Source organism: Fragaria vesca, linkage group LG5 (assembly GCF_000184155.1).
Source record: "Fragaria vesca subsp. vesca linkage group LG5, FraVesHawaii_1.0, whole genome shotgun sequence".
In the NCBI taxonomy this organism is placed as follows: domain Eukaryota; kingdom Viridiplantae; phylum Streptophyta; class Magnoliopsida; order Rosales; family Rosaceae; genus Fragaria; species Fragaria vesca.
In genome coordinates, this window is record NC_020495.1 from 19,662,978 (window position 1) to 19,685,395 (window position 22,418).

The 22,418-nt window shown below is 38.8% G+C and overlaps 3 protein-coding genes across 4 annotated transcripts; all 3 read right to left on the reverse strand.

Annotated features, from left to right (window-relative positions):
* Window positions 1–733: 733 nt before the first annotated feature.
* LOC101298894 (uncharacterized protein At5g43822-like) lies at window positions 734–6,263 on the reverse strand. The gene is made up of 8 exons (XM_004300081.1): window positions 6,110–6,263; window positions 5,886–5,992; window positions 4,642–4,792; window positions 4,442–4,563; window positions 4,131–4,310; window positions 1,955–2,011; window positions 1,445–1,509; window positions 734–1,200 (listed from the first exon to the last, which is right to left on the reverse strand). The coding sequence occupies exons 3-8, from the start codon at window positions 4,771–4,773 to the stop codon at window positions 1,157–1,159; spliced, it is 600 nt and encodes a 199-aa protein (XP_004300129.1). The 5' UTR covers window positions 4,774–4,792; window positions 5,886–5,992; window positions 6,110–6,263; the 3' UTR covers window positions 734–1,156.
* A 5,257-nt stretch (window positions 6,264–11,520) lies between these two features.
* LOC101299191 (cytochrome P450 89A2-like) lies at window positions 11,521–13,777 on the reverse strand. 2 transcript variants are annotated; one of them, XM_004300082.1, is made up of 2 exons: window positions 12,123–13,777; window positions 11,521–11,813 (listed from the first exon to the last, which is right to left on the reverse strand). In XM_004300082.1, exon 1 carries the CDS (start codon window positions 13,686–13,688, stop codon window positions 12,174–12,176), a length of 1,515 nt encoding a protein of 504 aa, XP_004300130.1. In that variant the 5' UTR covers window positions 13,689–13,777; the 3' UTR covers window positions 11,521–11,813; window positions 12,123–12,173. The 2 variants fall into 2 exon arrangements, with proteins under 2 accessions (XP_004300130.1, XP_004300131.1); XM_004300083.1 differs by having other exon boundaries at window positions 11,635–11,704.
* Window positions 13,778–14,426: 649 nt separating this feature from the next.
* LOC101299675 lies at window positions 14,427–22,281 on the reverse strand. Its single transcript, XM_004300084.1, has 13 exons — window positions 22,115–22,281; window positions 19,568–20,627; window positions 18,705–18,923; window positions 18,399–18,619; window positions 17,426–17,500; window positions 16,671–16,742; window positions 16,496–16,594; window positions 16,116–16,187; window positions 15,923–16,037; window positions 15,726–15,794; window positions 15,273–15,582; window positions 15,112–15,196; window positions 14,427–15,019 (listed from the first exon to the last, which is right to left on the reverse strand). Exons 1-13 carry the CDS (start codon window positions 22,250–22,252, stop codon window positions 14,501–14,503), a joined length of 3,054 nt encoding a protein of 1,017 aa, XP_004300132.1. The 5' UTR covers window positions 22,253–22,281; the 3' UTR covers window positions 14,427–14,500.
* Window positions 22,282–22,418: the final 137 nt, after the last annotated feature.

A 22,418-nucleotide genomic window follows, 5' to 3' on the forward strand; every position in this document is an offset into this window, starting at 1 on the left:
TAGTATAATAGCATATAAGACAAAAACGACTAAAACGCAAATATTTGTCCTAAACTGTTAAAGAAATTATGCAAAGGACTATTTTGTTATTTGAAATTTGGTTGGGTATTAAATTGTAGTTTGCTATTTTAAAACTTCCACGGTTAAACGAAAAAGAAAAAAAAAAAAAAAATCTCAAACGACGTCGCCTCTAGTAACCTTTTTTTTGTTTTTTCTCTCTCTTCCCTTTGCCCTTCCTAATCATTGCCAATTTTCTCAAGACGTTAAAGTCGAATTTTCGGATGTTATGTATGTTCGATAAACGTTACACACACTATGTTCTGATGATTCAAAAAAACAAAAGAAAAAAAAAGTTGCTTCTATATTAATTTAAATTTGAGAGAAATCATCAGTCGAAAACAAATTCTTTTTCACTAGCCGGGTCTGATAGAAACACTGAACTTTCGTTTTCTATGTTAGGCAATGCATCATTCACTTTCAATAGAGTTGTGGATCCAGGTAAGAGATGGTTAGTTGTTGGAAATCTAGAAATTACCAAGAAATTTGATCACATCCATTACCACAAGTACTATTAAACACATGCAGGACGTGTAGCTAAGATTGGGTATGTCCCTGTCTATTTCCAAGTCTAAGAGTTGAATCTTATTCTCTAATAAGAACAAGATCTTGCAGAAGTAAAAGCTAAAATCAGAAAACCTAAAACCGTGTACTCTGGACGGCAGGACCAGAAGGTCAAATCAAACAGCTTTGGAGCTTTTGGCCTTGAGTAGAAATAATCGTACAGCACAAATTTCATTGAATGGAAAGCTCTATTGGTCAAAGTGACCAGGACTCGATGAAGAAAGGAAAAATAACAAATTTTCCTTCTCACTTGAGTTAACACAAGAAGACTAACTCCTTGCATTCTAAGCGATCAAATCGTTTGCATTGAAATTACTGGTAAATTTGATTTTTCAAGATTGCTCGTCTTCGTCTTGTGCACTTCTAGGGACGAATGTTGCTAGCACCATTGGAATTCTCACTTTCTCAGTACCAGAATATAAGAATCCAACTGTCACTCCTTTCCTCATCGCTTTTTGAAACCTAGCGGTTCCTGCTTTCAAAATGGTTCCCATTTCTGCTAGGAAAATTCGCAGCTCATTTCACAAAAAAAGGATCAACAAATTTCTTCAGCAAATATGATATCAAAGATGAACTGAACTGCAAGGAAGAAAAAGAAAGGCTTATCAGTCAAGAGCATTAGTTCAGTATTTACTAAATGTTATAGCTGATCAGCAATTACTACAAAAACAGATTTAACCACATGGACTTTACGGTTTGTTGATACACCAAATCATAGATAAGCATAACACAACATTTTACAGAATTAAATTGGCTCAAGCAAGTAAATGACATAGCAAAAAAAGTCTCTGTCGCCCTTTGAAGACTAAACAGCTTTTCTTACCTTCCTCCTTGGGGATGTTGGGCTGATCAATCAAGATTTGCTGGAGGGAACCCAGATCGCTGGCACTGAAAAGGTGATGATCAAAGATAAGTATACAGATAGTATGAGATAAGAAACCATAAACATCAAAATCTAGAAAAAAAAAAAAAGAAAAAAGAAAAAAGAAAGGAACAAAAAAGAGAGAAAGGATGATATAGCCATGCTACAAAATGACATACACATCTGCAGAGACTATGCCACTGGAAGTCCAATAAGGAGAATTAGGAAAGGGGGAATAAAATAAATGGTGGGCTGTTTTGAGGGGAAGGGGAAGGGGAAGGGGGTGGGGGTATTGTTGGTTGTATTAACATGTTAAGACAGAAATGACAGTAAGCTATATGGAGAATATATTCCGATCACTGATCTAATGTACCAGATACTGCCCTCATATTTGAGAGACTAACTGTCCTCAACGAAATCATAAGGTAAACAGCTATTCTTATAAGAGTAAGGACTTCGGACTTCACACACCTGGGTTTCGATGTAAGTTCTGATAGTGCTGAAACCAGTGATGACTTTAAAAGGTACCTGATAAGGGGAATAAAGAGTAAATTAGTGACCAACTACGTCAAAGTCATCTTGATCCATATATGACCAGAAGATAAAAAGTTCATTTAGTTAGAGTGTGTGCGTGTGAGAGCATGAAGAAGTGTGTGCTTATGAAAGCCTCAGATATATATTGTTTTCTTGGGTTAAAGGGGCACTCAAGGTCAAAACCAAGACAAACTAACATACTATTCTGGACCTTAAAAGGCAATCGTTATCATCCAGAAGATCGCCCTAAAATACTTTCTGCAGATCTCACTCACATGTGCCATCCCCAAGATAAGAGTGGCTCAAGTGTGCGGACCCATCACCTAAGATGGAGATTGAACCATTTATGAAATGCCTTTAGTCACAATCTTCTACAGACCAGAGTAGCACATTTAAGGGCAGGATTCCTCTCATTGACCCTTGATCAAACTTGCAACAAGGAGGGAATCATATATTCCACAATTATCTTAAATAATCAATTTTGATGTTCGAGTCATCAGAACTATTTCAAATCAAGCCACACCGGCTCCAATACCTATAGTCTATTTGTTCTAAACCCACAGGGAGATGGCACTGATCGTTGCAGATTCTTCAGGTAGGAAGAGAAAGCAAATAATAAAAACACAATGACATCCAATATTAGTAATAGTCTTGGCCACCAAACTTCAATAAAAATCTCAATAACTGATCCAGGGGAGTAAGTAGTTTCAAACTGTTTTCCAAAACCTCATGTGTTAAAGGGGATCTTCAGGCCAAAACCAAGACAAAGTACTCGGAACATAAAAGGCCATCTTTATCATCCTGAAGTTTTCCTAAAACACAATTTGCACGTCTCTCTCGCAGGTGCCAATTCAAGACGAGAGTGCCTCAAGTGAGCTGACCCATCACCTAAGATACCACATTTGCAACAAGCGTGGTTGATGAAGATTGGAGCATTTCCAAATGACTTTAGTCACAATCTTCTACAGTTCTGAGCAGCAAATGTAAGGGTGGGGTTCATCCCATTGACCTTTGATCATATTCCACAATTAAATGATCAATGTGGAGGTTCCAGTCAGCACAACTACTTCAAATCAAGCCACCGCTAGCTCCAATACCTCCATTCAAATTGGTTCTTAAACCCACAGGGACATAAGCATCGACTTTTACAGTTTTTTCAGGTAGGAAGAAACCAAGCAAATAAATTGATAAACACAACCACATCCAATATTGATAACTGTATTGGCCTTTAACAATTTTTACTAAAACACTGTCACTGATCTGGGGGAGTAAGGAGTTTTGGAATTGTTTCCAATGAACTCTGCTGACCAACAAGACAACAGAAAAGATAAATTTTCAAGTGATAGAATTGGAAACCTCAAAACCAGATTTCAATTTGCCGCTGGTACAAGTTGGAAGAGAAGGATATTCAAATTTTGACAGAGATAGTAATACAACTCAATGCCAACTTTGCTCAATAAAAATTAAAAAAATTAAAAATGGTGGAGTTTCACAAAGAGAGTAGATAGGACATGAGGGATGGCAGTCAAGTTTCTTCTAGCCCTCTTGTCTTTTTAAGAACTTTTCCTTGGGATAAAAGCCAGCGAAAAGTGTATCTTAGGAGGGTCGGGGGTCTCTAAGTCTATATCTCCTTGTTTCATTCCTCTACTAGGGATGAAGCCCCCAGTAAGCTCTCCACTTACCTGACACAGTTCATGATCAACAGTAAAGGGATACCAAAACTGCCAACCACCTTCACAGCTTCCTTGATGAAATTCCATCTATCATAGGATTTTGACAAGTCTAACTTTCCACGCATACTCTCAACCCAACTTTTTCTCTTATATGAGGAATGAAAATGCTGTCACAGATTTGCCCACCTACACTAACGTGGTTAGAGCTCAGCAAGGAACTCATGGGAGGCCTCAACCTCCAACTTGCTAACAATGATAATCTTTAAGACCACTGTTCCGAGTACTACAAAGAGCTAAAGTCTCATTTCCAACACAGAACACACTGATGTTCGCAAAAGTGACCTAAACTATCCACCCTCACTAAAGTCTATTCTCCAGTAACCTATCAATGCAAAATTTAAAAAAAAAAAAAAAAAAATACAATAAAAAAACTGACATACTCAGAGCAATGCATGTCCTGAAGAAGCATGAGCCCATCTACGCAATCTGCAAGACTCGGTTTCACACCAACTCGCTGCTGCAGTTGTTTGAAACTCAGCTGACTAGACCCACCTTTTATCATCTGCCTACCGTCACGATGAATCCTCCCAAGAGACAACACAATACCATGAAACTGTTCCCTGATATATTCATAAACATAAGTTTAAATAAAATTCTTAAATATACATTTATAATGAACATAAATTATATAACACAGTAAAAAATGTCAAATTGCATCAAAGAATTTAAAAAAGAAGACATGGATAGATACAAGGTATTGTTCATAGAAAGCAAGAGCTTTTGCAAAGACTCCATCTGCTTCAGCAGCACGGCTTCTTGAAGATGGGCAACTCCACGCAAGCCCTCACCATAGTTGTTTGAATCTTGAAGCACCTGATCAACCCCAACAATTAATCCGAAGATTAAGAGATTGAAGACTAAAGAAAGAAGAGAGGAGAAAGATTGAGAGACCTGCAACCTCTGGATGATGGAGGAGGCATTTCTGAACTGTGAAGTCAAGAGAGATTGAAGCTCGGCCCAGGTCTCCATCTCGTCCCTAACCTTCCTGAACCTCTGCTGGTATTTCTTCACCATCGCCTCCATAGCTGAAGCGACTCGTCAACTGCTAAAAGCCTAACGTTATACTTATACAGTTATGTATACTGCACATAGTGTTTTTTTTTTTTCTTCTCTTTTTTTCGTATCAGACGCTGAAGAGGACCGAAATGGCGGCATATAGCCGGAATGAGAGCATTGCTTGATTTTCGCCTCTCACTCTCTCTAAATCAAGAGGAAAAATCAAAATCAAGAGAGGAAAAATCAAAATCAAATACAAATCCATAATCCGGAAACGGGTTTGGGTTAGGGGAGGACCGATCCAGCAGGACTAATTCTTTAAGCAGTCCATAAACTTTTTATGCTTGGGCTTATGCTATGCTAATGCTGACCCATGTTTGGTGCAGCTCAGCACTAAAGAGCAGAATAGTCTTAACAGTGATATCCCATGTTTGATGATGTCTAGGACTAAATTTTATGGACTCAAAAACATATTATAACCTTTTTCCAAAACAAGTAGGCAGAAAATTCCAGAGAGATATTTCAAGCTACACAAGAGCAAAAACTTAAAACTCATTAAGAAACTAAAATTTGAAAAGAAACCATCAGACACTTCTCAGACTAAACGACCATAGAGTATGTCCTAAAACTCCAATATGAAGATGAAAATCCATCTCTACCTTCCATACTGTTAAGGTATGATTTTCCCAATTCCATTAACCTGGAAATTTCAATTTCACTAAAAAGTCAAACGAGTATCAACAGCTGCTCTTAACAAACCCACTGAAGAAAATCAACCCTTCTATCGACATATTCTTGCATCCCAAAAAGACATGATTTTGAAAACATACCAACTATGATCTGAGGTATTTAGCCTGCGCTTAGACATCCAAATCATGATTCTTACCACAGCTTATTGTAGAAATACAAACAGGAGAATATAATCCCTCTTACAATCGTCTCTCTACCAATTATTCAAATTACACACAGACCCAAGCAATCAAAAAAAGCTCAAAACTTATAAGCACACAGCACAGAAATAAGAAAATCAAAACTTTCAGCAATCAACTCAGATAATTAACTAATAACAATTCTTCCTCAAATATCCAAAGCAAATTAAACTGTAAAGGAATCAAAGGCACTGTATGTAGAGCACGAACCTCTAATTTTTCTCACATGCCTGATCGAAAGCGGACTGGTTCATGGGCTCGACGGCCACCAAGTCGTAGGTCATCAAGATTGGGTTGCCGGAGTTGAGGGCCTAGGCCTGGGCAGGGGTGTCGGCGCAGATCGAATTGAAGCAAAGCAAGAGACGAGGAGCAGAGAGGGGTTGAAGATGAGAGACTGAGAGAAAGAGAAAGTAAGAGAAGGAGAGAAATCTCACCAGGAGAAGAGAACGAGAAGAGAGTAGCGAACTGAAGGAGAGAGCACTGTTGTTGCCGTTGTGTAAGTCGAGCTTACGTGAACCCCCCAAAATTGGGGTCTTTGTGTAGCACGGTGTGGAGAGGACATGGGGACTATACAAACTCACTCCAGTCTTCGCCAAACACAGTCCTGAGAGGGATGAAATTGTGGCAGTATTGGATCTGTAAGATTTACTCATTAAAGATCTAACGGTTCAGATCGGGTCATCCCTTTTTGTCCCGTAATTTTCATCCCGCATGTGAGCAGCTCTTCCCTTTCTTTTGGGTAAGGTAATACCATCTTCCCCGATAAAGTTATAATTTTTAGCTGTAAATTTAATTTGGGTCTAGTTACGTCTTTAAATTTGCTATCTATACTTCCGTCAATTTTTACTTTTATTATGATGTTTGGCTCTTGAATTTTAATTAGTTGGTTAATGAAAATTTTCATGAAAATTAACTTTTAACTTTTACATCTAGAGCCTCGGCTAGCACAGGGTCAGCCGTGGGTTTTAGTCTATACAGTAGTGTTTACCCGGTCGGTTACTGACTAAGTGATTCATGGTTAATCACCCTTGGATCCAAATCCAATCTCAACCCTTAGATGTAGATCTAATGGTGATTGATCATGAATCACTTGGTCAGTAACTGACCAGGTGAACATGACTGTTAGTCTATACTATATCAATCAATCTGGATAAGACTTTTGCATATAAAAAAATAAGTACAGAGGTATAGAATCACCATGCCGCAAGCCTCAACCAGTCTTCCCCTTGCCTTGTTATTTAGGCCTCGCTTGATTCACGGAAATGAAGGTAATTCCTTTGTTTTTCCGACAATAAGGGAAAGAGAAGGGAAATGAAACTTTCCGATGACTTTTCGTTCCAATGTTTGGTAACACAATGAAAATCATTCGGAAAGTTGTTCATTTAAATAATACAATAATATATTGTGAGTAATAAATGTAAGAAAATGAGATGATAACTTTCCCTTATATTTTCCCAACCTTTAGAAAAATATTTCATTTCTTTCAGCATTCTCAAACGTAGGAAATGAACAATTTTCCTTTCCTGATGGTTACTTTCCATGAACCAAACGAGGCCTTAGAATAAAAGAGTATGTCACTAACGTGATGCAACACATTATCTAGTGAATCCATCTAGAACAGAATCTGAAACCAGTCATTACCTCCTCCAAAAACCTCCACTCTACACGGTCATATGTCTTATTCAAGTCCAATTTCATAGCTCCAAAACCATTATGTCCTCGTCTTCACCTTTTAAGAAAGTAGGAAATCTCAAATGCAACTAGTGAATTATCAAAGATAAACCTCTCGAGGATAAAAGGCACTCTGATTACAAAAACTTATCAGTCACAATTGGCTCATGTACTCCAAAATCTCCACCTTAAAATTAAGAGTAGCATTTGTGTGATTCACCTCCCTATTCAAAAGCTTCTGAACCAATAAAACTCGTCATCGCGGCAACCACATCTGATCCAACCAAGCTCCAAAAATGTTGGTTAAAACATGGAGAGAATCCATCAGAATCTGAAGCCTTCAATGGATACATTTGTTTAAAGGCTTGGTGAACCTCTTCCATCGACACTTCTTTTGTAAGCTTTTCATTCATCTCCTAACTTACTAACTGCAGAATGACTCCCCTAACTCTTTCATAGTCGTCTGGAGCAGAAGATGTTGATTATTTCCCAAAGTAAGACATAATCACATGTTCTAGCTCATCGTCCTATGTCACCCATTTTTTTGTTGTCATCAAAACGGCCCTTAATCTCATTCTTTTGTTTTTGGTTACTCGCCCGCTGGTGATAAAACTTGGTGTTCAAGTCACCATTAGTGTGTGAAAACATTGTTGCCCTTTGCTTTCAAAATGTCTGCTCCCTCTGCAATAACTCCATAAAACTTAACTTTTTTAAACCCCATATTCTTAATTCTCTCTTTTCACTATATGCTATTCTTTTTTTTCTTTTTTTGTCAATAAATTTTCATTATCAAATAATTCAATGATATAGTCACAAAAATGCATCTTCATTAGAATATGATGCACAAAGAATCAATTACATGATCTTTAGGACTTTTAATTGACAAAAATGTTCAGCATCACACATAATCTCCATCTTTGAAACAACCATCAGACAAATACATGTCTTTAGCAGCTCAAATAGAGAATCATCATCAATCAGGCCCTTATAAGCCAGACCTAGAGTGTATCCCCAATAACAGGTTATCTCTTTTTGATAGGATAAGAAACAACACTCTTTAATAGGACCAGGAAGCTGGTAGTAGTCGGGAAAGCCTTGTCTTGCATTTTCACGAACTCTCAATACACGATCTTGTTTAGGATGCAAAATAGCGTGAGTGTGATGCTCCGCCTACGGAACAACCGTTGAAACAATTTCATCCAACCATAAACGTCCAAAAAGTTTTGATTAAGTACCCCTTCACAAATAATCTCATCGCATATTTTATTTATTCTTCTTATATTGATATACAACGTTCTAGTCGTTAATTAACCTTTCAATCTTGATAAGCTAGATGACTCCAATCTCCTTACTTTAGCTTCCAAAATGTGGATCACACCCCTTTGCTGCACAACAACTTCCTTTAATTTCTTTACAACATCCTCCAATTTCTTGATTATGTTCTCAATGTCACATGCTAGTTCCTTCTTTGGTTTCTTTTTCGATTTCTTCTTGATACCTTTCTTACACTTCTCTCTATCCTTCTTCAAAGCCATTTCATAGGAGCTGTGTTACCGCTAATGTTGGTTATATGTTTCTTCAACCTATGAATGCCACCAATGACTACACCTAACTTTATCTTTGTTTTCAAGACTCACTAACTCTCCAAACTCTCATCCAACATCATCCAAATCGCGTTTTAAACCCATTTCTTGAAAATGTTATGTTTAAGAATTAAATGGGTCTTGAGATCTTATTAAAGAGATACAACAGGAAAAAAAACAATTCATCTTTAGGGACATGGAAATAGAGATTAATGAGAATACGTGTAGTAAATCCTCTCAATTTCCTCTCCTTTACACCTCAAACCGCACGCCACCAAATCAACCCTCCATCCTACAATCATCAACCTGCACCACCTACAATTATGCACATCCATTCTCTTCCTCTACTCTACCTACGGAGTAAAGAAGAAGAGGCAGAAAAAAGTCATAAAACTATCAGAAAAAAGAGAAAGCAAGAGAAAACAATGCCAAAAAGAAAGAAGCAGACGGATATGACGGGCTCTAAAGGTCTGCTAAGATGCAATATGAGTGCATTTTGCAAGCTGATGAATGTTGTCAGACAAGAAATGCCAGAAAAGAGTTTGGAAATCTTGCGTAAAACCGGGTTGTTGCCATTAATTAAACCCTGCTATCTTGATAAACTAGATGAAAATGGTACGTTTAAGAATTCAAAAAATCTTGAGACCCCTTAAAAAAACCCATAGTGTGATTTAACAAAGGGTTTAAAGCGAAATGCACTAGAACAGTAGGCATACAACCTCTGGATGATGGAAGATGGAGTCTAAGAGAGTTTGAAGCATGGCCTAACTATCCAGCTCTTCCTTTACATTCCTAACCTCTACTAGCCTCTCTTCACCATCACCTCCATTATATGCACAAAATGAACTACATAATCACATACATTGAAATGCTCAACTTAGTCTTTTTGGGACTGAGTTGTAGGAAATTAGTAGTCACTCGTATTAGTTAGCTTTTAGTTACCTGTCTGATTTTGAAATTGATCCTTTGGTTCAAGTTTCATCCAACAACTAGATACTCTTTTATAAAAGATAACATGTGCAGTGGATGTTCAATTTAAATCACAACAAAAACTACAAATTTCTTGTAGTTCAAAACTTGAGCACTTATTATAATCATCACAATTTCAAGCTTAAAAGTCGAGAAAAGTAAGCAATATACACCACCACAAACTTGAACACCATCAGTGCGGTAGACGCCAACAGACCAAAGCTACAGGGATGAGAAAAGAAAAAACCAACCTAGACAAAGGAATTGACAAAAGGTGACGAATATTGTAGATTGAGACCAAAAACTAAATCAAATGGACAAGAACTCATGAATGTAGAGACTTATAAGAAATAGCTGGGTTTTGTGCGAGCGCTTGAGAGAAGCATGAAACATGAACTCATGAATATGACAAATCTTTAATAGTTTGAGAATATCTAAAATTTTGACCACATTGTCTAGATACTGTTACAAATCTCTGATAAGATATTAGATATCTGAAAATATCTTGTAATATCATAAGCAGACATATAGTTTTTAATCTGGCTATGAAACAAGCTAGTTGAAGACTTTTCGGTTTATCCTACTTTTCGATCTTATATTCACATCTTAACCTTTCAGTTTATATGTATTTATGAGTACATCATTTCTGCAAATTTTCAGCCATATTGAAAATCGATAAGACATTTATAAGTGTGATTTACTAATTATGAACTTGAATTGTTCATATTTGACAAATTTGGTTCGTCCATTAATTTGATCTAGTTTGTTACCTTAACGATCACCAATTTGGCTGAAAATTTATAGAAGTGATCTACTTATATAGACCTAAAAACTGAACGGATGAGATGTCAAAACATCATCGAAAAATGAGTTTTTTAGACCATAAACCGAAAAGTCTTCAACTCTCCTCATTTTGAAACAATGAGGTTCAAAACAAAAAGATATGTTGGAAAACTACTTGAAAGTCGATCATATTCTGCACTTTTGAATAGAGTCTAGATTCACAACAAACAAACAGAAGACCAAATTGATCAGTTCAGAAGTTTCAAATGGTTCTTGTGACGAGTACGTCTGAGGTTATCTAGTATAGACCAATTTCAGTATTTCACTGTATACTAAGTTACTAACAATCATAGTCATGGTCAATCTTCACACATGCAATTGAAAAAAAAAAAAAAAAAAAAAAAAAAAAATAACCCGTTATATAGAGTATAATTCAATGCAAAACGAACAACGTACATAGTTACACAAAGATATCCCACCTCAAACATATGGTAACCTAACTGGCTCTCGTCTAGCATCCATACGACCATACTAGACCTACTTTTTAACATGGAGAATACTAGTTCTGTAAGTGCCTATTTTCGTTCCTGGGAAGTAAGAGCTACACAGATGAAATACAACACTACAAATTGAAACCTCTTGGATTTGGATAGTTATGCTTGAATTACCATTCCAATTATCCTCGAGGAAGAAATTAGAAATACCATTCCAATTATGTGAAGTACTTAGGAATTAGTTTTCGGTATTCATGCCTAATCATGAATTCATGAGATTACTGGGAGTGATTGCTTGCACCCTCAATTTCACATTACAGATTTTGAAAACCAAAGCAAGGCCTCGATCACAACCATATATACTTGTACTTAGTTAAGCAAAACAAACAACGTACATATATCAATATAGTCAGAAAACAACACAGAACTATACACCAAACACAAATATACATTAGGATAATGATACCTGAACCATACCATTTGCTGTATATTCCCTCTGACCTCAACAGCAGCAGCTCTTTCATAATACCTGAACACCAATCTTTATTTGTCACATTATGCTGAGGAGAACATGATGTATAGCTAAACACACCATGACAATATATTCTCCAATGCTTATAGGCCACATTGCTCATGAGCTGCAGAGAAGTATTGTACAAATATGAATTGGTAAGAAGACCTAATATCAACATTCAACAACTGCAATAGATGGACCAAATTGCTGTAACTTCAAGATTATATGCACAAGGTCCAGCGACATGTTTGTAAACTCAGACATCAATAGTGTGTTAATGAAAGTGTTGCTTTAGACACAAAGAAAACTTCGTTACTTAAACACACGAAAGACCAATCACATGAGAAGTTAAAAATTGATTACAAGGAATCATCTACATAATATGTAAACACAGTCCATAAACAATAAAGACTTTAGAGTTTGATAAACTAACCATATATCAACTCTTTTATGTTGTCCTAAGTACACAACACGCAGAGTTCCTTCACTTATTTACCCTCGGAGATATATTGGCCTGCAATGGATTCTTCATGACCACAGTGAACTCCTGCTTCTCCGACAAGTCCACATTGTCTCCATCCACAGCTTTCCATTCAAATCTCCAAACCAGATTGGCCACAAAATACTCAAGATGAAGCATAGCTAAACCATAAGCTGGACAAATTCTCCTCCCTGCCCCAAAAGGCATCATCTTAATCTCTCTATTTCCTGTTATATCAACCCCTTCTCCTGCACCACCACTCAAGAATCTCTCCGGCTTGAAAGCCATAGGGTCTTCCCACACTTTTGAGTCCAACCCTATATCAGCCACTGTGAAATTGACAGTAGCATTTTTAGGCACCACATGACCATCCAAAACGATGTCTTGAGTAACCTTGTGTGGCAACACAAAGTGGCCAGGTGGGTGACGCCTTAGACCCTCCAGGATCACAGCTTTCAAATAAGGCGTCTTCTGCAAGTCCTCCTCTTTCACCTCTTCCTCTGTTTCTTCCACAACCCCTTTAATCTCTGCGAACAGCCGCTCTTGGACTTGTGGATACTTTACAATGTTGGCCATGATCCACTGCAATGCAGTGGATGTAGTATCAGTGCCCGCACTCAGAAACTCTGAACAAAGACTAACCATTTCGCCTTCCTCAAGCTTTCTCTTCTCTTCAGGGAGCTCAAGATCCCACAATGTATCAACATACGACAACACAAATTCATCACTTTGCTCCACCTTGGTCTTTGCCTTGCTTCTTGCTCGTATAAGAGGAATGAGCACGTCTTCTTGTTCTTTCCGAATCTTCAAAAACTCCTTCCACTGCTTTTTAAACAGGAACTTTGTGATGCCAGGCTTCACACTAAGCAACCTGAACCGCCACAAACCCAACAACAACTGACGCTGAACACGCTCCACTTCTTTGATCTGCTTCTCCTCGAGTTTGTCTCCAAAACACATCAAAACCAACAAGCAAAACATAGCATACTGAAAATGGTCTACTACTACCACACCTTTGGATTCAGACTCCACTTGAAGACGAGTGGTGAGGATGTCCAGAACCCACTTGCGCGCCGCGCCATAAGACTTGACACGCAGAGGGTGAAGTATCTCGGAGGTCAGGTTGCGACGGAGGAGCCGCCATGTGAGTCCATATCCGGCAGAGCTGATGTTATGTTGGTTACTAGTTATGATCTTGTCAGTAGCCAAAGCCGGTGGCCTGTCTGAAAATATAGCTCCGTTCTGGACTAAGGCCTGGTGAGCCAGGGATCGACTGGCAATGAATATTTTAGGGTTGAGGCCGAGGTGGAGGTTGAAGATGGGTCCGTATTGGCCATGGAATTTTCGGAGTGCGAGCTCCATCTCATAGGGAGTCTGGCGGAGCCATAACAAGCTGCTGATTATGGGAATGATAAAAGGTCCAGGAGGGAGTTTGTTGGTTGAGATAACACTGAGAATGGTTTTGACAAGCAAAGAGATGAAGAGGGTAGTTACTATGAGGAAGAACCAGGTCGCCATGGTTTCAGTGAATCATCAACAAACTTGATAGTTGATAAAGTTGGAACTAAAAGTTACGATCTATGTGTGTGTATAGAAGAGTTGTAGTTGACTAGTGCAGTACTTGCTGACAATTTACTTGTGTTGGAAGTTGCTTCGAACGTTAGATACAAGACCAACAACAGTGATATGAAGCATTTCCAAATTCCAACCACTCAATATCAATCCACAAACGAAAGTGAGGTGGCTAGAAACAAAGAAGACTAGTCCAGGTTTCCAGAAATGTAAGAAACAGAGCACCACGAAGTCAAAAGCAGTAAAAAGTTGTAGGTAAAATTACCTCCTCCTTGAGTCCAGTCAGTGAATTTTTCGCTCCAGATCATTCCCAATCCTTCATTTGGTGCAATCACCTCAACTCGGAGCTAGAGCCTAGAGGAACTGTTTCAAGATTAGAAACCACGTCAGTCAGAGCAGCCATGGAAGTACGCTGCTTTAGAATTTGAAGGCAAACTTCTTTGTTGTTTGTGCTAAGAGCTTGCAATCCTCTTACTCAATTAGCGCAAAATATTGAACTTGTTATTGGAAGGAATAGTACAGAAGAAAAAAAATCAACTTTACTCGTTTCATCTTTGTATACATCAAATTATACACTGTAATCAATTCAATACAATAAGGCCATACAAACAACAACATATATGTTCACATATTGTCTCTAAGCTATACAACACACACAAAATTGGCTACAATGCACAACCCTTGAACAAAATGGGGAAAAAGAAGAGAAAAAAAAAATGTGGGGTTTTGTGAGGTACAATAATATAGTGGATTGCCGGCTAGAAAGCATTCCAATTATCAGAACCCTTCTTTGCATTTTGACTCTCTGATGAGACCTTGAAGGGGCCAGAAGAGCCAAATGGATCTGAGTCATCGAAAGAGTATGTACCCTGGCCAAAATCTTTTGTGCTGTTTATGGAGTCAAACCTTGTGAGGCCATGACTTTGGCCAAAGTCTCTGCTGCTGCTTATGGAATCAAACCTTGAGTGGCCAAAATCTCTAGTGCTATTTATGGAATCGAACCTTGAGAACTTCTCAGGTTGAGAAGAAAAACCACTGTCTTGCCTGCTACTGAATGAATCGAACCTTGAGAAACCACTGTCAAAGTACTGATCCCCAGCCTCACTGTATCTTGGCGAGTTGGCAAACCTCGAGGCTGGTGTGCTAGGAACAGACTCCTCAAAGAAAATGCTCTTTTTCTGAAAGGCGGTATCTGCATTCGGGAATCCAGTTCTTACTGGGTTGACACCGAAGTCATCAGATCCAAAGAAATCTCGGTGCTTCTCAGAATCTGAGTCCTGCAGGTTGACATCAAATACGGGAAACATCAACGCATTAGCACATGTCTTATAATCACTAGCTAGAGCAGTACTTCAGATGTTAGTCTCACCTTGCCCTTGTCAGCATTGAAACCCCAAACAGAGTCAATATCATCATTATTGTCAAAGGCACCCCAGGTTGATTCATCAAAACTTCTGTGACCAGAAAATACGTAGTATCAGTCAGCAGTAGCAAAAACATTAGCATGGAGAGAATTATATGAACACCTACCCATGTGTTTCTCCATCTGCTTCGGAATTTTTACCATAGTGGATATCTGAGAAGTCTCGAGACGGGCTGTCTACAGCAGTCCTTCCAGCTAGACTGCCATTGGGACTTCTTACATGTTCATCTTCACTGTGGGTGAAAACAGAATCACTTTCATGTGCATGATCACCATTGCTGGAAGAAATTCCTGACTTTCCATTAGCAACAAATGATGAATCAGGAGTTGAACTACGATCTGGGGAAGCCTTTTCTCTCTGGACAGATCCAGAGTCAGGTTTTGTTGAGGAATCAATTTTGAGATCATTGCCAAATCCTGAAAGTTATTGGCACTCCTATTAATATGAATGAACAAGCATTTTCACATTTTGCTTTGCTGATTATCAAATAGGAAAAGGAAAATGAACAATCATGAGGCATACAAACAACAAACTTTGGGCTAGAAAAATCAGGACAAACCTTCGTCTTCGAACTTGTCCCATTCTTCATCCCAAACAGCTGCTCCGTCTTGAATTCCAGGTTGCCAGCCTTAAACCATCAGATGAAAAATGTCATGGAATAAAAATAAAATTTGAAGGCAGATTGTCAAGTGTGGGTCCTTGCTTAATTGAAACAGCACAGAACAGGATCTGAAAAAGATACGAGGCCTTGCATACCAGTTGGAAGCTCGATTATTGCAGCTGACTTCATCTCTATCCCATGTTTCTTGCAACGTTCAGTAAGAGCCTTTATTAGTTCCTCAAGATCATATTGTATACGATCAGCACGGACCTGGAGCAGAAATAATCCATCAGCAGTGAACAAATTAACATACAGTAATAAGCTCATATAAATGGCACAGAATTATACCTGAAGGATACCATCAGCACTACCTCCTTGCTCCATTTTAACAATTGCTTGATGCAATTCAGTCTTCCTCTCCTGAGATGAATTAACAGAAATCGATACAATGAACTACATTCTCATGAATAATGCAGTAGGTCATTTAAAGAAGATACATATCTAGAAAGTCACAGAAGAAAAGATTGAATGGGACTACTGATCTAAGGATGTCCTAATTTGTACTGCCTTTAACCATTTGGAAAAAGAAAAAGAAAAAAAGAAAAAAAGAAAATACACAGATAGATGGAAAAGGACAGACATGTCCATGTGGGAGACAAATGACATGGGTCTGAGCTCAGAAAATGTGTAGTTACGAGTTATTTGAAACAAACAAAAAATGCTATTACCTGAACTTCGCGAAACATGGCCTCTTCAATGGTCAACTTAGATGCTATTTCTGCCACTTGTTTATATTTCTCTTCATATTTCTTAGCCAGTAGTTCAGCCTGCAATACCACTTGTTAGGACAAACTAATCATATCTTGCTAAGACCATTGTGATTCTGTGTGTATTAGCAAATACCTCACGCTTATCAGCCAGTGCCCTTTCCGTGATCTCATTTAATCTGTTATCACATCTGCTCTTATACAGCACCTGTAAGCAAAAATGACAAATAGATAAAGCACAGGTGAGCCAGCCCTGACCAGAATTCTACTGTATAAGAAAAGAAGACAGCATATGATATTTTAAATGAAATATAAATATATATATAGCCAATTAACCAAAGGAAACGAAATACTGTACTTCTACCTCATAACTTAAAAGATTTTCAAACTAAGTCATTTTATGAGATAATTCAAGTATCGGTTCAGTGAATAGGTAAACCCTACCCACAAAAAAAGATTACCAAGAGGTTTGCAATTACCAAAATCATATTGTATTAGGAACCCTAGCCGTAAACCAACATTACAGGATCACTAGAATGATATACTCTGAAGTGTTTACCAACATGCATTTTAACTACTGGATTCTTTGATACCCAGAAATCCTCAACCCCACTTCACAGACCAAGGCTCGAAACTAGGGCCAAACCATACAATATTTAGGAAGCAGAAAACTCTAGCAAATAGCTAGGCAGGTATTGAGGGGTTCAAAACCCCACGCATGGGAGCAAACCATTGCATTCCAACAACCTCATAGCAAGGCCTGAATTATTCTTGTGTATAAATAAGCGTATATATTTATATATATCTGAAACTTTGTACAAAGAAAATATTAAACAGCATGCCACTAATGACAAGAAGGCCAGGAAAAATTGAAAGCCAGAAGTTACTTACAAGTTCCTGCATTTTTGTGCGATAGAACTCAATCTTCTCTCTTGAGTCCAGAATCACATTCTCAATTTCTTCAACCTATCAAATCCAGTATTATACAAGTATGAATGATTTTGGAAGCAAGTGATCAAAAGCCACATACATAACTCATGGAGGAAAAAAATAGAAGGAATGGGGAGAAAAACAATTTAGTGAGTCAGCTTATATATCGAGAATTTTTTGGAAGCAAAACTCCCAAGTCAAGCCTAACCACAAGGCTGGCCCAGTTTGATAAAAATAAGAGATTTAAAGATTGAGAATGAGAAAAGGTCATCCCTGTGTCAACACACCAGTGAAAGCTATAACCACAAGATGAATCCAGCGCCAAGTGCAAGCAAACACCTGGGCAAAGCCAATACCAGGGCCAAATAGCCAATATAACGCCAAGAGCAAGGCAAATCTAATGCTAGGGCAAGGCCACAGAAAACACCACGGGCAAGCATTGACCAATTAAACAAAACAGTGCCACTCTTCAATAACATGATAAAACATAACACATAATTAATGAGCAATTTTCAGGACTGTTGCATTTCATCTACACTTTCAGCCAATATCTTGAATAATAATTGATATAGACAGCATGGCAGGTGACTAAACTCAATGACTTTCCTGTTATATCTATTTAGCGGGATTATGTAGGTATTAGTTAAGTTCACTCTGTCTACATAAAAAGCCCAAGGCCCAAAGAACCTTGGGCTTTGAATCTCCGAGGTACAGACTTTCTTATTTGAAAAAAGATACTATTTTATTATGTAGGGGAGCAAAAGGAAGAGGAAGGTAGTTTGTTCAGTATGACAACAATGGCCTAGAATAACTCATTAGTTTATACCAAACCTGACTAAGGACTATTATTAATATAATAACATCTTTATCCCCATCCTATCTCCCAAAGGAGACTGCAGAAACTTGAAACAACTGAACGAACAGAGGAACTTGCCTTTTTCTCTGCCTCGCTAGGGTCTTGAGGTTTTGAGTTCGCTGAATCCTGCTTCCCATTGTCAAGCTGGTTTGGAGCCACCATTCCTCGCACTCTCAAATTTTGCTGATTCGGTTGCATTGCACGATCACCCTGAGGGGCATTTCCCTGAATTGGTGGCTTCAAACCAGTACCAGGTGGCATCATCTGGGAACCTTGCATTCCTTGATGTTGTCCAAAGCCTAAATGCAAGGGAAAGAAATATCTCACCCATAAAAATCTAAGGAGCAAATTAAAAGATATTGGAAAAGAAACCCAAAATGTTACCTGGGTGGGGACTCCAAGCTGCATTTCCATAACCCACTTTTGGTTGACCTGTCATCGATATCAGTGTCTCATCCAACATAACATCGCTTGGAAGTGTAGCTGGAAGAGGCCGACCTTCCCGGTAACGCTCCATCAAATAGAGAGAAAAGCAGAACTCTCTTAAGGAAAGCATGCTGTCATTGTCCTGATCAGATAAGTCCCACACCTGCTTTAGAACCTCTGAGAAAGACCCGAATGGATATTATTAAGCATTTGCAGAACCAAACAAAGTCTACTGAAAGTTTCTCCGAATTCAAGTAAGAATACATTAATTCCAACTTTATTAAGGGTGTCATAAACATCATAGACAAAGTTCAAAGTACCAAAAGTAAATAGATGTTCTTAAGGTGTCCAGAAGTAATTATATTAGATCATGAAAAACTTAGGATGATACCCAATTCAATACATACATATTTGGGTTCCCATCTATCCAAAAAAATATAAAAGAATACATACATACATGTATGATCATCATTATCTTCCCAATGGAAATGAATGGGAAACTAAACTAAAGCAGCCAAATTGAAGCACTATCTTTCAGAAATGTTTACCAAGAATTTCCGGTTATGATAATAAAACATGTAGAAAGCACAGGAGATCACTCTACAACTCAACCAAAAATATACCATTTAAGTCAACCCCCTTCACGAGGTGCACTTAACCAATTTGATCGAAACCAAGAAACTCAAACAAAGACCATATAAGTGCAGAACGATGGACTGAATGCTAGATTAGTAACTAAGTTTTCAAGATCACCAATCAAAGAGCATCGGACCTAGTACATTGTCTATGATTACTGTCTAAGATTAATTGGAAAACCTTACCTCTTGGCAACCTCCAACTGAGAAATAAATTTCGTGCCTGCTCTCCAGTGACTTTACCATCTCTGTCACTGTCTACTTCCATGAAGACTTTTGTGTATTTCTGAACATCAGATGGCTTCATCTTTGGCCAAGGAGGCTGTGAATTCTCAGAATTAGAGTTTCCAACTCCAACTGAAATTGAAGGTGATGAAAAAGAGGTAGTAACCGCAGCTGAAACTTGCTGGCTTGGGTTTGATGGTGCATGGGGCTGCTGAAACTGGCCACCAGAAGGTTGCATTGTGAATGCACTCAGTGAATCAAGTGCACTGAGCTTACTAGAAGATTGAGACCCACTTGAAACTGGAACAATGGCTGATGGCATAGGTGCACTACTAGCAGAATATGTTGACCCAGAAGCTCCTGGCTTTGATTGAGGGGTTGCCGAAAATACACCACCTGAGAAACCCGAATTCGAAGCAAACCCATTTCCAGAAGGAACTAATGATCTACTGTCATTAACAGTAGGCAGGGAAGACGATGACACCGGAGGTTGTGGTTGTGTTGTAGATGAGGGCATGGAGGAACTAATTCCTCTGGGACCAGGAGGAGGTGCACCAGTGCTTCCACTAAGCCAATTATTTGAGTTCATTACATTGGGACCCCCCACACCACCTCCAAATCCCTGTTGTGGTCGGGAATGGATAGTATTAGGCATCCCAGGGGGCATGCCTTGAGGAGGTCTCATGGACTGGTTTTGCTGTGGCTGGAAATAATTCTGGTTCATACCTGCATTGGGAGCTCCAGATCCTCTAAACCCGAAACTTTGAGATGTTGATGGTGTCCCTATACCCATCTGTGGAGCAGGTGCACCAGCCATGGGATTTGCTTGAGGTGCAGCTAGGGCTGAAAGATTAATTTGTGGGGGAGGAATCTTTGCAGCAGCTGGCCCGTATAATGCCGCCTTGACAATATCCGGCGTTAAATCTCTCTTGCTTTGAGCCACAGTCACAAGTCTAAGAGCATTATAAAATTCTGGCCGACCAAGGAAACCAGTTTTGTTCTGATCCGCATGCATCCATATCTGCAAGTCATAAAACAAACAACACTTGATCAGCTAACAGTTCCATGCTAAATCAAAGTTTATATTTCAAACACAAAGAAATAATCATTCAGAAGGTAGATGGATTGAAACAATTTAAAGGGTTTGTATATATCAAAGTGTTTCTGAGCATGCTAATCTATTACTCGTAATAAATCCCTGTAAATGTGGCTACTTGTCGTGGCAAGCTTATAGGTGAGAGGAAGCATAGGAGTTGCAAAAATGTGGCCCATCAAAAATGGTTGGGTTCTTAATGGTAAGTAGGTTGGATGAATTCTTTATGGAAAAACAGATTTGTTTTTCTTGCCTCTTACCCATGGTAAGATATCTTTAGGGCCTAAAACTTCTTTGTACAGTTTTTGAGTGGGGAGACGTAAGGGTGAGATCCACACATGAGTCTGGAAATCAGTGTATCATCTTTGTTTCCTTCTTTATAGTATATGCCAGCCATAAATCCATTACTGGCTGGTATTTCAATCATTCCTCTGCTGCTTTATCGTGAGATTAAGTGAATGAGCTAATTGAGTTACTGAAAAGTTGTGCCTGTCCCATCCCAGCAGCAGAACGTTTTTTTTCCTTGCAAGATCCTATTACAGAAGCTAATGGTTGGCTTCTCTTCTCTTTTGGTCCCTCTCAAGCAACCTGGAAGGCTAAAGTACCACCTAAGATAAAAGAGAAACGTCTTCTGTTGTACCTCTCTTAAGTCCTAAGTAGTGGGTACAATGTGAAATTAATGCTGAAAATTTCAATGGTATAATTGAGTCCACTTATTTTCTCCCTGTGGATAAAGTTCTTTGGGAATGCTGGCTTGGGTTGGTGATCCCGGCTTCTTGCGAGGCTTTACAAACTAAAAAAAAAAAAGAGTTCTCTGGAGTAAGGCCTTGTGATTGATGGATGTGCTGTTTCCTGAACACTTGGGGATGCTTGTCTCAAGAGGAACACTAAAATTCATGAGAGTGGCAGACGAAGTAGAGCAATTATGGGACAGTGCTCAATATTGGACACCTTTTTATGCTAGTCCTTCTATTCAGAATTCTACTATAAAGTACTCTACTCATTCTCATGTCGGTTTCCTTCCCTCGCACGTTTTATCTCTTTTTCACTTCCACAAGAACATAAATCAAGAGAAACAATGAACCGAGTGGCAACACCTCCAACAAGCACAAACACACGCAGCATCAAGATTCCTCCAACTCTTTTAAGTCGTGACCATGGCAATGTAGCCCAAATCAAGCATCTATTTCGCTTTAGCATCCATTTCCATTTCTCCAAGTCAGTGAATGTGAAGCTTCTCCACCCCAATCCTCTCACCTCCTACTCCACCACTTCGAAAAAGACACACAGAATTCTAACTAACTCCCTACTCACTATCAACTAACCACAATTCGATATCCAAGCTCAAAAATCCACAATATCAAATGCAGAGAAAACAAATCAAAATGAAATACAAAAGCGAAGCGCTGACGAACCTGAGCAAGCACTGGCTTGGGCAAATTGGCGCCCTGAAAGAAAGCGACGGCCTCAGCACCGCTGATCCTGCCGTCTCCGTCCAAATCCGCTCGCCTGAAGTAAGCTTCGAGCTGATCCGTGTACGCGCCGGCCGCCATTAAGCTCCGATTTCGCACAGATCACATCCACAAAATCCGAAATCAATTCGTGCTTGAATCTCAGGCCGCAATGGCGAATCGAATTGTGGCTGCGTGGAATCGATGGATTGGTGGGTGCTGGATCGATGAGAGAGAGAGAGAGAGAGAGAGAGAGAGAGAGAGAGAG